At 38.8% G+C, this 14,388-nt stretch overlaps 1 protein-coding gene across 1 annotated transcript in view; it reads left to right on the top strand.

Moving 5' to 3' along the window:
• The window catches only part of LOC139750306 (regulator of telomere elongation helicase 1 homolog), a 124,095-nt gene extending 113,405 nt beyond the window's left edge, over positions 1-10,690 (top strand). Inside the window, exon 20 of the mRNA XM_071664946.1 lies at positions 10,152-10,690. Within this exon, the coding sequence (XP_071521047.1) occupies positions 10,152-10,222 (71 nt within the window). The 3' untranslated portion in view covers positions 10,223-10,690. The remainder of the gene's footprint in view (positions 1-10,151) is intronic.
• The last annotated feature ends 3,698 nt before the right edge of the window (positions 10,691-14,388 follow it).

Raw genomic sequence — 14,388 nt, 5'->3', positions numbered from 1 at the left:
GTGTTAGAAGGAAATTATATGATTGCAGTTATCAAATCTTTGATAGATCTCAGCAATAGAAATTTTGTCACGAATACTCAGTTCCAGGGTATACTTTGTTTATTAGAGATGGGAAAACAAAGTAGGCGATGGTGTCCTGCTCACTGTCAAAGTTCATTTACATCTTGTTGAAAAAACTTGTAGCTGTTGAGAATGTTAACTTCATTTTTAAAGAAATTAAAGATAAACCGCATAAAATAATAACAGTGGGACTAGTTTATAGGCCACCCCCACAGACATCATATGTAGATGAAACATTTTATGATCATTGGTAATGAACAAGATTCTATCACAGTAGAATTTAACATACTAGTATTTGAATGGGGAGACTCCCTTTCCAGTAGCTCCGGGTATGGGCTCTTCTTGAATTTGCCTGATATTGCACCAACTCTGACAAGAATATATTAGATTTAGTTGTTCCTACAATTGAGTTTGTTAATTATATTGAAGTTAGAGAAAACTTTTGTACAGGTGATCACTGAGAAATTACTTTTGAGGTTGCTTTCAATACTGCATATAATGTTGGTGAAAATGACTCATGTAAAATCACCTGATTTTAAATGTGCAAATTTTAATGAACTTTGCATTGCTCTTGACATGTACGCTTAGGATGACTTATGGAAATTATATGAACATTTTTTGAAAAAGCTTCACAGAAACCTTCAAAGCAGCAGAGGGAACTTACGTACCAATGCGTAGTAGATGGTCCATTTCTAAAAAAAAACCGAGGTTGTGGAATGGTGAAATGAATAAGTGCCTGTTGTCTAAGAAAGTAGCTTATATGAAACTAAGATTATCCAGTAACAAACATGATAGAATAAGGTATGTAAGTTTGTGTAGAGAAAGCAAGAGAGTTATATGTCAAAGTAAATGTAAATATGAAGCATGTATTGTTGAAAATAGCAAAAGAAACGCTATGGAGTTTTACAGTTATGTTAGAAGCAAGAGTCATTACCCAGTCAACTAGGTCCATTGATTATGGAAAACAGTGACTTGTTTCAAGACACCAAAGCAATGGCAAAAATATTAAATGACTTTTTTGCATCTGTATTTATGATTGAAGACACAACTCATCCTGAATCCAGTTTCATTGATAAGGGAGGGGAACATTTTTCAACATATTGACATAAAAGCCGAAGATCTACTTTCAGCAATAAATTGAATGAAAATAAATAAAACGGCAGGCCCTGATAAGTTTTATCTGAGAACGGTGAGAGGCAAAAAATGAGGTAGTTAAACCCTTGACTGCCCTTTTCAATTGGTCATTTGTTATAGGAAATGTTCCAGATGAATGGAATTTTGCCAATTTAACACCAATATTCAAAAAAGGTAAGAAGTCACTGCCTGGAAATTATTATCCCTCTTCACTTAACATATGCTGTTGGAAAACTTATGAAAACCATCATTCTAGAGAATTAGAAATCTTTTAGAGGACCATCACTTGACAAACAATTGTCAGCATGTTTACCAATAAAATCGTTCATGTCTAACAGATCTTCTTGATTTCTTTAATGATTTAATGAACATGTATGATGAAAGTAAAGAAGTTATCTGTGTAGACTTTCAAAAGGCTTTCTATAAGGTTCTGCATCAAAGATTAGCAAAAATCAAGTCATATTTTATTGATGGGTTTGTAAAAATGTGTTACCTGGGCCGTAAACTTAGGGTAGTGATTAATGGTCAAGCTACAGATTGATTAGACATAACAAGTGGAGTGTCACAAGGATCATGTCATGGGACTGGTTCTCTTTCTCATATTTATTAATGATGTTGATAATGAGCTGCATTGCAAGATATTTAAATTTGCTGATGATACAAAGCTGGGAAGTAAATCTACAAATGAACTTGAATGTCTACTGCTTCAGACTGACATAGAAAAGCTGATGATTTGGGTTCATAAGTGACAAATGAGTTATGAATGTTGATAAGTGCAAAATATTATATATTGGTTGTAAAAATGAAAAGGCAAGCTACAGTATGGATTCTGTTGAACTTTAAAAAGTATATGAGGAAAAGGACTTGGGTATAATAATCTCTGGTGACCTAAAACCCAATAAGCAATGCACATAAGCAGTGAAAAGAGCAAACAATATTATTAGTTTTCTAGGTAGAACCATTGAATATAAGTCCTACGAAATCATCCTTACTCTTTACAACTCATTGGTTCATTCTCATCTTGAATATTGTGCTCAGTTTTAGTCACTCAACCTAAAGAAGACAGACAAAATGGAGAGAATACAGCATCAAGCTACCAAAATGATTCTCACATAGAGAAATGTATCCTACAAGATGAGAGTAAATGACTTGAATATATTTAGCTTAGCAAAGAGAAGCTAAAGAGGTGATCTAATACAAGTATTCAAAATGATCAGAGGTTTTGATAATCTTGATCTATCAAGTTACCTAAGACTTTGATTCGTCTGATTTTACTAGTACCAAAATAATGGATACATCTTTGTGGGGAAATGATTCACCTCAGATGAGGCAAAGTACATTTTCTTCAAGAGGATTATTAACATATGGAACAATTTGCCAAGTAGAGTGGTTGAAAGCGGTTCTATAAATACATATATGAACAGATTCAATGACTACTTTGCCTCAAGTACCCACCTTTTATTTCTTTCACCTCCATGGTCATAATGGCACTATGCATGTTATTCTCTTTGAAATGTATGCATGCCTATGCTACACTACTCTGTGAGTTATTAGTATCTATCACAAACAGCTTTTCGTATTTCTTGGTATCCCAAATTTCTCTGTTTTGTACCCCGCAAAACGTTGGGGTACGTTGAAAAAAATTTTATGTGGGAGATGGGCAGATTAGAAAGGGCAGTGAGTGGTGGGATGAAGAAGTAAGATCATTAGTGAAAGAGAAGAGAGAGGTATTTGGACAATTTTTGCAGGGAAATAGTGCAAATGACTGGGAGATGTATAAAAGAAAGAGGCAGGAGGTCAAGAGAAAGGTGCAAGAGGTGAAAAAGAGGGCAAATGAGAGTTGGGGTGAGAGGGTATCATTAAATTTTATGGAGAATAAAAAGATGTTTGGAAGGAGGTAAATAAGGTCCACAAGACAAGAGAACAAATGGAAACATCGGTGAAGGGGGCTAATGGAGAGGTAATAACAAGTAGTGGTGATGTGAGAAGGAGATGGGGTGATAATTTTGAAAGTTTGTTGAATGTGTCAGATGTTAGAGTGGCAAATATAGGGTGTTTTGGTTGAGGTGGTGTGCGAAGTGAGAGGGTCAGGGCGATTGGTTTGGTAAACAGAGAAGAGGTAGTGAAAGCTTTGAAGAAGATGAAAGCCGGCAAGGCAGCAGGTTTGGATGGTATTGCATTGGAATTTATTAAAAAAGGGGGTGACTGTGTTGTTGACTGGTTGGTGAGGATATTCACTGTACATGTGGCTCATGGTGAAGTGCCTGAAGAGTGGCGGAATGCATGCATAGTGCCATTGTACAAAGGTAAAGGGGATAAAGGTAAGTGTTCAATTTACAGAGGTATAAGTTTGTTCAGTATTCCTGGGAAATTGTATGGGAGGGTATTGATTGAGAGGGTCATGGCATGTATGGAGCATCAGACTGGGGAAGAGCAGTGTGGTAGAGGGTGTGTGGATCAGGTGTTTGCTTTGAAGAATGTATGTGAGAAATACTTAGAAAAACAAATGGATTTGTATGTAGCATTTATGGATCTGGAGAAGGCATATGATGAGAGTTGATAGAGATGCTCTGCAGAAAGTATGAAGAGTATATGGTGTGGGAGGCAAGTTGCTAGAAGCAGTGAAAAGTTTTTATCGAGGATGTAAGGCATGTGTGCGAGTAGGAAGAGAGGAAAGTGATTGGTTCCCAGTGAATGTCGGTTTGTGGAAGGGGTGCGTGATGTCTCCATGGTTGTTTGATTTGTTTATGGATGAGGTTGTTAGGGAGGTGAATGAAAGAGTTTTGGTGAGAGGGGCAAGTATGCAGTCTGTTGTGGATGAGAGGGCTTGGAAAGTGAGTCGGTTATTGTTCGCTGATGATACAGCGCTGGTGGCTAATTCAAACGAGAAGCTGCAGAAGCTGGAGACTGAGTTTAGTAAAGCGTGTGAAAGAAGAAAGCTGAGAGTGAATGTGAATAAGAGCAAGGTTATTAGGTTCAGTAGGGTCGAGGGACAAGTCAGTTGGGAGGTAAGTTTGAATGGAGAAAAAGTGGAGGAAGTTAAGTGTTTTAGATATCTGGGAGTGGATTTGGCAGCAGATGAAACCATGGAAGTGGAAGTGAGTCACAGGGTGGGGGAGGGGGTGAATGTTCTGGGAGTGTTGAAGAATGTGTGGAAGTCGAGAACATTATCTCGGAAAGCAAAAATAGGTATGTTTGAAGGAATAGTGGTTCCAACAATGTTATATGGTTGTGAGGCGTGGGCTATAGATAGGATTGTGCAGAGAAGGGTGGATGTATTGGAAATGAGATGTTTGAGAACAATATGTGGTGTGAGGTGGTTTGATCAAGTAAGTAATGAAAGGGTAACAGAGGTGTTTGGTAATAAAAAGAGTGTGATTGAGAGCAGAAGAGGGTGTATTGAAATTGAGAGAATGAGTGAGGAAAGATTGACAAAGAGGACATATGTGTCAGAGATGGAGGGAATGAGAAGTGGGTGACCAAATTGGAAGTGGAAGGATGGAGCGAAAAAGATTTTGAGCGATCGGGGCCTGAACATGCAGGAGGGTGAAAGGAATGGAAGGAATAGAGTGAATTGGAATGATGTGGTATACCGGGGTTGACGTGCTGTCAGTGAATTGAACCAGGGCATGTGAAGCATCTGGGGTAAACCATGGAAAGTTTTGTGGGGTGTGGATGTGGAAAGGGAGCTGTGGTTTTGGTGCATTATACATGACAGCTAGAGACTGAATGTGAACAAATGTGGCCTTTGTTGTCTTTTCTTAGCACTACCTCTTGCGCGTATGGGGGGAGGGGGGTTTGTCATTTCATGTGTGGCGGGGTGGCGACGGGAATGAAGAAGGGCAGCAAGTATGAATTATGTACATATGTATATATGTATATGTCTGTGTATGTATATATATAATTTACCTAAATTATATGGGAGGATATTGATTGAGAGGGTGAAGGCATGTACAGAGCATCAGATTGGGGAAGAGCAGTGTGGTTTCAGAAGTGGTAGAGGATGTGTGGATCAGGTGTTTGCTTTGAAGAATGTATGTGAGAAATACTTAGAAAAGCAAATGGATTTGTATGTAGCATTTATGGATCTGGAGAAGGCATATGATAGAGTTGATAGAGATGCTCTGTGGAAGGTATTAAGAATATATGGTGTGGGAGGCAAGTTGTTAGAAGCAGTGAAAAGTTTTTATCAAGGATGTAAGGCATGTGTACGTGTAGGAAGAGAGGAAAGTGATTGGTTCTCAGTGAATGTAGGTTTGCGGCAGGGGTGTGTGATGTCTCCATGGTTGTTTAATTTGTTTATGGATGGGGTTGTTAGGGAGGTGAATGCAAGAGTTTTGGAAAGAGGGGCAAGTATGAAGTCTGTTGGGGATGAGAGAGCTTGGGAAGTGAGTCAGTTGTTGTTCGCTGATGATACAGCGCTGGTGGCTGATTCACGTGAGAAACTGCAGAAGCTGGTGACTGAGTTTGGTAAAGTGTGTGAAAGAAGAAAGTTAAGAGTAAATGTGAATAAGAGCAAGGTTATTAGGTACAGTAGGGTTGAGGGTCAAGTCAATTGGGAGGTGAGTTTGAATGGAGAAAAACTGGAGGAAGTGAAGTGTTTTAGATATCTGGGAGTGGATCTGGCAGCGGATGGAACCATGGAAGCGGAAGTGGATCATAGGGTGGGGGAGGGGGCGAAAATTCTGGGAGCCTTGAAGAATGTGTGGAAGTCGAGAACATTATCTCGGAAAGCAAAAATGGGTATGTTTGAAGGAATAGTGGTTCCAACAATGTTGTATGGTTGCGAGGCGTGGGCTATGGATAGAGTTGTGCGCAGGAGGATGGATGTGCTGGAAATGAGATGTTTGAGGACAATGTGTGGTGTGAGGTGGTTTGATCGAGTAAGTAACGTAAGGGTAAGAGAGATGTGTGGAAATAAAAAGAGTGTGGTTGAGAGAGCAGAAGAGGGTGTTTTGAAATGGTTCGGGCACATGGAGAGAATGAGTGAGGAAAGATTGACCAAGAGAATATATGTGTCGGAGGTGGAGGGAACGAGGAGAAGAGGGAGACCAAATTGGAGGTGGAAGGATGGAGTGAAAAAGATTTTGTGTGATCGGGGCCTGAACATGCAGGAGGGTGAAAGGAGGGCAAGGAATAGAGTGAATTGGAGCCATGTGGTATACCGGGGTTGACGTGCTGTCAGTGGATTGAATCGGGGCATGTGAAGCGTCTGGGGTAAACCATGGAAAGCTGTGTAGGTATGTATATTTTGCGTGTGTGGACGTATGTATATACATGTGTATGGGGGTGGGTTGGGCCATTTCTTTCGTCTGTTTCCTTGCGCTACCTCGCAAATGCGGGAGACAGCGACAAAGCAAAAAAAAAAAAAAATGTATATATATGTATACGTTGAACTGTATTGGTATGTGTGTGTGTGTGGACGTGTATACATGTGTATGTGGATGGGTTGGTCCATTCTTTTGTCTGTTTCCTTGCGCTTCCTCCTAATGCGGGAGACAGCGACAGAGTATAATAAAATGAATAGTAGAAATTTTTTAAATTGAGGAACCCTAAGTGACACTGGGTGTTTAGCCTCTTTGTATATCATTGTTTATCATTTACTTACAGAGGTAAGAAGTCTTATCAATACAAGTGATATATGTTGTGAGTGTTACGCATTACCCCTACCATGAGTCAGGATATCCTTACGGGTACTATGTGGGTACATGATCTGTTATTGACATTGATCCTCAGACCCTTTGAGTTCCTTTTTTTTTTTTTTTTTTCCTCTAAAGGAGGCTGCCACTTCTATAGAAAGCTGTTTAAGTATTTAAGTCCCAAACAGTTAGTGGTCAGGCAGTACAAAATTGATTTTCTGTGCTTGACATTGAACTTCAGAGAAGTTTTGTTAGATGACATAATTGGACAGTGTTCTTGAAAAGAGACCGCCATTTGTATACAAAGTTGCTCGAGCATGTAAGTTATTTTTTCATACTAGTTCATCTTGTCCTGTGTTAATGAGGTGGCACCAGGAATAGACAAAGAGGTGGCCTCATTTACTCACATCCATTCTATACCTCTTGTATGTAATGCTTCAAAACCACAACCCCCTACCCACAATCAGATCCACTGACCTTTCTGTGGTTTCCCTTGGCTGCATCAAGTGGACTGTTTCAGTCCAGTGACAGAACATTGACCCCTGTATACCATTTCATCCCAATTTAGTTTATCCCATGCTTCACGGGTGACATACAGTTATGTTTTGTACATCATTTCTTTGTATTTTAAAGAATAAGCATTTTTTTTTCCCCAGATATAACATCCTTATATTCAGTTAAAGTGTTTACTGTAGAGCTTATGATACCTCTCATAAGAGGCATTCCCTCTAACCTTCCCCCATTTTCTGTAGACCTGTTACATTGCCAACTTTGGTTTTGCTAGTCACAGGGTCTTCCAGGAATGTAAAATTAATGATTGGCAAGGGATTTCTGTACAGTGCCCGCAAAAAACTTTTTCCCCCCACTATAGTTCCAAGACAATATACAGCGAAGGATTACTGTGGATACAAACATATGACACTCGGTGAAATCTTTGTATATCAGATTGCTGACATTAGTGTTTCTTCCTGTGTGCCTTAGGCTATCTTAAGGGAGGTGTGTTCTTCGTTACTCTTCTTGCCTGCCACTTCATTTTAGGATTTTTGCTTCTGGGCACTATATTTCTTCCACCTGCTTCAGTATGGTTGGCTCTTACTTTTGTAAGGAGAAACCCCTGAATTCTTGCATGGAAGTAAGATGTGGGTCCACTTGAGATTTTTAGGTACAGTTGGCACTTAAATCAAGTGGTTGCTCCTGCAACACCTTGTTAATGCCTCTTCAATTAGATCAAACATGGACCTAGAATACTTCAATAACCTTGCCATTTCTGTGCCTGGAAATTTGTGGATGGTAATTAAGGCCAAAGGAGAGATGTGTAACATTGCCTTTGAAAATGTATAAGGGAGGCATATGGTAATTGGGAAAGGTTACTTCAGTGTATGTTAAAGTATCTTGCTTTCTTTTAAGTTACACCTTTCACTGAGGTAAAAAACAAAAAGAATAATCTGCTCATTGTGTATATCTATCTATCTATATCCTTTTGCCAGTTCCCTTCTGGAACTCCCTCAAGGGGATGGCCAAGGCAATAGGGTATTCATAACAAGTGAACATCATTGCCAATTCGCTTGTAGTGCCTCACCTTTAACAGGCTACTGGGAAAGGGCAAGTCTAGTGCAGTGTTTGTAGAGGCTCTTACATAATGTTCCTACTGATTACTTCTACCTAATGCTACTGCCAAATGTTTCTACCCACTATTTTTACCTAAAGCTCTTACTTTAATGTTCCCTACCCACTACTTCTATCTATTATTGCTCCTTCCATTTTGCTCAAAGGCAGGGCTAGCAGTGTTAACCACAAGAAAATCTAGAGTTACAAAGGAGCTGTGTGAATTAAGTGTCATGTATGACAAGGAGAGATTGTATGTTTGTGGATGCAGAAAGAAAAGACAGATACCTGGGTCACAGGAGAGCAGTATGACAACTACTAAAGTGCTGGCTCACTAAGCAGCAGTCACTTACCTTCCTTGTACCCAGACAAGTAGTACTGGTAGTATACCTCCCTGGTCGTTGGCTGCCTACTTACTACTACTACTACCTATTCATTGTGTACAGGGAAGAAGAGAAATGTATTTTTAGCATCAAACAAAGTACTTCACCTTGATTACGAAAGTGTAGAACTTATATAAATGCCCTTGGTTTTACTGCCATTACAGGGTGTAACTTCAGCCACTCATTGCTGCCAGATTTTTAAGTATGCATTTGCATTATTTCACATTTCTCCTTTCTGTTTCTTTATTACAATATTATTTTTCATTGTTTATGAAGGCACATACTGGTTCATATAGATATCTGTGTTACATTAAATTGATGAAAATTTTATATTAATAGTAACTCCATGTAATCTCTGCTGGAGTTTGTTTCAGTGTTATACTCCCACAGACATCTAGATGATAACTAAACCCTTAAGCCCTCTGGCAGTGGTAATCACCTAAAATGTAGAGATTGTTAAAGGAGGATTTGATATTTCTCTTTAGATATGTTGATGTCATCTACACTCCAACAGCTGTTGCCTGTGATGTGGTTTTATCAATGGCTTTGAGATTAATTATAGACTCAATGCATTCTCTGGTAATATTTATTCTGATGTAGTTGATGCTTGATATAATTTCATGATGTAAACTGTGATACCACCTCTTAGAATATCCCTTCAGTTGGTATGCAAGTGTTGCTTTTATGAGGTTTGTTAATGTCAAATATTTGGTGTTGATGGTCTCACAGACAATACTTTGTTTCTAGATGGGAGTGAAATTACTTGTCAGGATTTGGAAATATAAGAAATACTTCATTAGGAAATGAAATTTTGTTTTACTTTGAGCATTTTATTGATGTGGGATGGCTGACAGTAAAACATTTTAAATTTCAAAAGTTTACTGGGTTAAGATATATGAAGTTGAAAGTTGGGAGGTGAACACTAATATATAATTAGGATCTTTCTTACCATCCTAAATAACTATATATCATAACATTGCTGGCTTAAGTTTTGGTCTCAACAAACAAGAAAAAATTAGTAAATAAAACTCTGCTCTGGTATTTCTCCCTTATGGTCCTGTACTTGTAACTAAGACTTCTTATTCCTCCCATCCATCCCTCTTCAAGATATTTAATTCTGAAAAGGGGATGTTATGTCTGCTTCATCTAATAATGGCTTGCCCAGAGTTTGTCCACTAGTTTGCTACCATTGGGTGTGGTGTCCATCTTCAACCATGCAAGTAAAATGAAAAGCTGGAATTGTGTTCACAGTTGCTCTTTAGAAATGATCATGAAATGATTATCCTCATATTAAGGTAACATTAACATACTTTTTTTCATTTTGTTTTAGAGTTTGAACAATTCCTGGATAAAGACCATCGACCTTTGTTTCAAGAAACCTGTTCTCAAGTGCTGCAGTGATGAGTGCAAGAGGATTTCTTAACTAATGGAAACTGTGACCAGTCTTTTGGAGGAACTAGAATCACACATTTGTAATGAAGCAGTTGAATTGGTCAAAGATGACCATTGAACATTAATTGGAAATGGATTGAAGGTCTTATTCCATTTGCTTATTAGTACTTTTTCTTTAAGAAGATCCTGTGTTGCAAGTATTCGATACAGCCATGGCAACCCATGAAATCTCATTGTACTTCTAGAAAGTTTTTAAGAGATAAATGGAAAATGATTTTAAATATTTGGAGATATAACAACATGCAATGAACAACTTTATTGCACAGTGTGCAGTGAAGTTAGTTTAATTGGTCTAAATGGAACAACTAATAATGGAAATTGATTTTTTTCATTTGCTTGTCTGCACTATTTGAAGGTCTGGCTACTTTTAACTTAATCAGTATAGTTTTGAAATAAAATGAAAAATAAGTTCTGGAATGGAAACTTTTCTAAGTTGCTTTTGCAACTTTTATGACCTCATTTTACTCCAAAGGTCAGGCAGGCTGAAAGACAGACATTCTTACAAAGTTAATTGTTCTGTCATGTCAGACTAATGCAGATTTTTATGGCTGGAATAATGTCAACCACAATGGTGGGAAAAGGCTTTAAAGGTGAGTTAGATTAAAGTAAATCATGCCATTAGAATGTGTCATTGTTTCCATTTTATTATTTACTGCATATCATTGCATTTTGTTGCAGTTTTGAACTTATACCTCTGTGCTGTTTTGTAATTGCTCACATGTAATGGGAATGATTATTAATGGTTCTTTTTTAAGATATTTAATATAAGCTGTAATAATTTACTTTTTTCTAGATTTTTCAAATGTTATGCCATATTCTTATGCAGTGGTTTCTTTCAGTCAATATCCTAAGTGACATAATCAGTTATTTGATTTATTGAGTCTTAAGACTTTTTGTACCTGTTCATTCTTAGTAGTGTTACTTTATAGTACTTGATACAGTTAGCTTTTGATACTCATTTTTGTATTTATTTTTACATTGTGTAAAATCCTCCCCTCCAGTTTTTACTTTTCCAAAAGAAGGAACAGAGAAGAGTGGCCGGCCAAGTGAGGCTTTTCCCCTCTTAGGTTCAGTCCTTAGTTCTTAATGTTACCTCGCTAATGCGGGAAATGGCGAATATGTATGAAAAAAATATATATAATATTCATACTATTCGCCATTTCCAGCATTAGTGAGGTGGTGTTAAGAACAGAGGACTGAGCCTTTGAGGGAATATCCTCACTAGGCCCCCCTTCTCTGTTTCTTCGTTTGGAAAATTACAAACGAGAGGGGAGAATTTCCAGTCCCCCACTACCTCCCCTTTTAGTCACCTTCTATGACACACAGGGAAGTATTCTTTCTCTCCTATCCCCAGGGGTAATGTATATATATATTTATTTATTTATTCATTATACTCAACTGCCATCTCCCGTGTTAGCCAGGCAGTGCGAGGAAACAGACGAGGAATGGCGCAACCCACCCACAAAGACATGTATATACATAAATGCCCACACACGCACATACACATACCTATACATTTCAACGTATACATATATATATATATATATATATATATACATAAGCATATATACTCATGTACATATCCATACTTGCTGCCTTCATCCATTCCCATCGCCACCCCGCCACACATGAAATAGCATCCCTGCCCTCCTGTGAGGTAGTGCTAGGAAAAGACAAAAAAAGGCCACATTTGTTCAACACTCAGTCTCTAGCTGTCATGTGTAATGCACCAAAACCACAACTCCCTTTCCACATCCAGGCCCCACAGACCTTTCCATGGTTTACCCCAGATGCTTCACGTGCCCCGGTTCAATCAATTGACAGCACGTCGACCCCAGTATAACACATCATTCCAATTCACTCTATTCCAAGCATGCCTTTCACCCTCCTGTATGTTCAGGCCCTGATTGCTCAAAATCTTTTTCACTCTATCCTTCCATCTCCAGTTTGGTCTCCTGCTTCTCCTTGTTCCCTCTACCTCTGTCACATATATCCTCTTTGTCAATCTTTCCTCACTTATTCTCTCCATGTTACCAAACCATTTCAATCCACCCTCTTCTGCTCTCTCAACCACACTCTTTTTATTACCACACATCTCTCTTATCCTTTCATTACTTACTCGATCAAACTACCTCACACCACATATTGTCCTCAAACATTTCATTTCCAACACATCCACCCTCCTCTGCACAACTCTATCTATAACCCATCCCTTGCAACCATATAACATTGTTGGAACCACTATTCCTTCAAACATACCCATTTTTGCTCTCCAAATAACATTCTCGCCTTCCATACATTCTTGGACACTCCTAGAACTTTCACCCCCTCCCCTGCCCTGTGACTCGCTTCTGCTTCCATGGGTCCATACGCTGCTCATGTCCACTTCCAGATCTCTAAAACACTTCATCAGCACTACCTCACTGAAGTGGGGGACAGCGATGCTGTTTCCTATGGGGCAGCATGGCAACAGGAATGGATGAAGGCAAGTGTGAATATGTAATCCTCCCATCTCAATTTTTTTTTTTTTTTTCCAAAAGAAGGAACAGAGAAGGGGGCCAGGTGAGGATATTCCCTCAGTGGCCCAGTTCTCTGTTCTTAACGCTACCTCGCTAACGTGGGAAATGGCGAATAGTTTGAAAAAAAAAAATGTATATGTACGTGTATACGGGTGGATGGGCCATTCTTCATCTGTTTCATTAATGAATAAATATAATACAGTATATATATATTCATTTGTTATACTTAATTGCTGTTTCCCACGTCAGTGAGGTAGCATAAGGAAACAGACAAATAATGGGACAAACACCCACATACGCATATATATATATATATATTTTTTTCATACTATTCGCCATTTCCCGCGTTAGCGAGGTAGCATTAAGAACAGAGGACTGAGCCTTTGAGGGAATATTCTCTCTTGGTCCCCTCCTCTGTTCCTTCATTAGGGAGACTAAAAATGAGAGGGGAGAATTCCCCCCCCCCCCCCCTCCCTTCCCTTTTAGTCGTCTTCTACGACACGCAGGGAATACGTGGGAAGTATTCTTTCTCCCCTATCCCCTATATGTATATATATATATATATATATATATATATATATATATATATATATATATATATATATATATATATATATATATATATATTATCCCTGGGGATAGGGGAGAAAGAATACTTCCTACGTATTCCCTGCGTGTCGTAGAAGGCGACTAAAGGGGAGGGAGCGGGGGGCTGGAAATCCTACCCTCTCTTTTTTTTTTTTTTTTTTTTTTTTTTTTTTTTTTTTTTTTTTCCCAAAAGAAGGAACAGAGAAGGGGGCCAGGTGAGGATATTCCCTCTAAGGCCCAGTCCTCTGTTCTTAACGCTACCTCGCTAATGCGGGAAATGGCGAATAGTATGAAAGAAAGAATATATATATATATATATATATATATATATATATATATATATATATATAATATATATTTTTTTTTTTGCTTTGTTGCTGTCTCCCGCATTTGCGAGGCAGCGCAAGGAAACAGACGAAAGAAATGGCCCAACCCACCCCCATACACATGTATATACATACACGTCCACACACGCAAATATACATACCTACACTGCTTTCCATGGTTTACCCCAGACGCTTCACATGCCCTGATTCAATCCACTGACAGCACGTCAACCCCGATATACCACATCGATCCAATTCACTATTCCTTGCCCTCCTTTCACCCTCCTGCATGTTCAGGCCCCGATCACACAAAATCTTTTTCACTCCATCTTTCCACCTCCAATTTGGTCTCCCACTTCTCCTCGTTCCCTCCACCTCCGACACGTATATCCTCTTGGTCAATCTTTCCTCACTCATTCTCTCCATGTGCCCAAACCATTTCAAAACACCCTCTTCTGCTCTCTCAACCATGCTCTTTTTATTTCCACACATCTCTCTTACCCTTACGTTACTTACTCGATCAAACCACCTCACACCACACATTGTCCTCAAACATCTCATTTCCAGCACATCCACCCTCCTGCGCACAACTCTATCCATAGCCCACGCTTCGCAACCATACAAAATTGTTGGAGCCACTATTCCTTCAAACATACCCATTTTTGCTTTCCAGGATAATGTT

This window comes from Panulirus ornatus, chromosome 9 (genome assembly GCF_036320965.1).
Source record: "Panulirus ornatus isolate Po-2019 chromosome 9, ASM3632096v1, whole genome shotgun sequence".
Taxonomy (NCBI): domain Eukaryota; kingdom Metazoa; phylum Arthropoda; class Malacostraca; order Decapoda; family Palinuridae; genus Panulirus; species Panulirus ornatus.
Note: the sequence above shows the minus strand (reverse complement) of the source record. Positions and strands in the feature narration are given on the sequence as shown.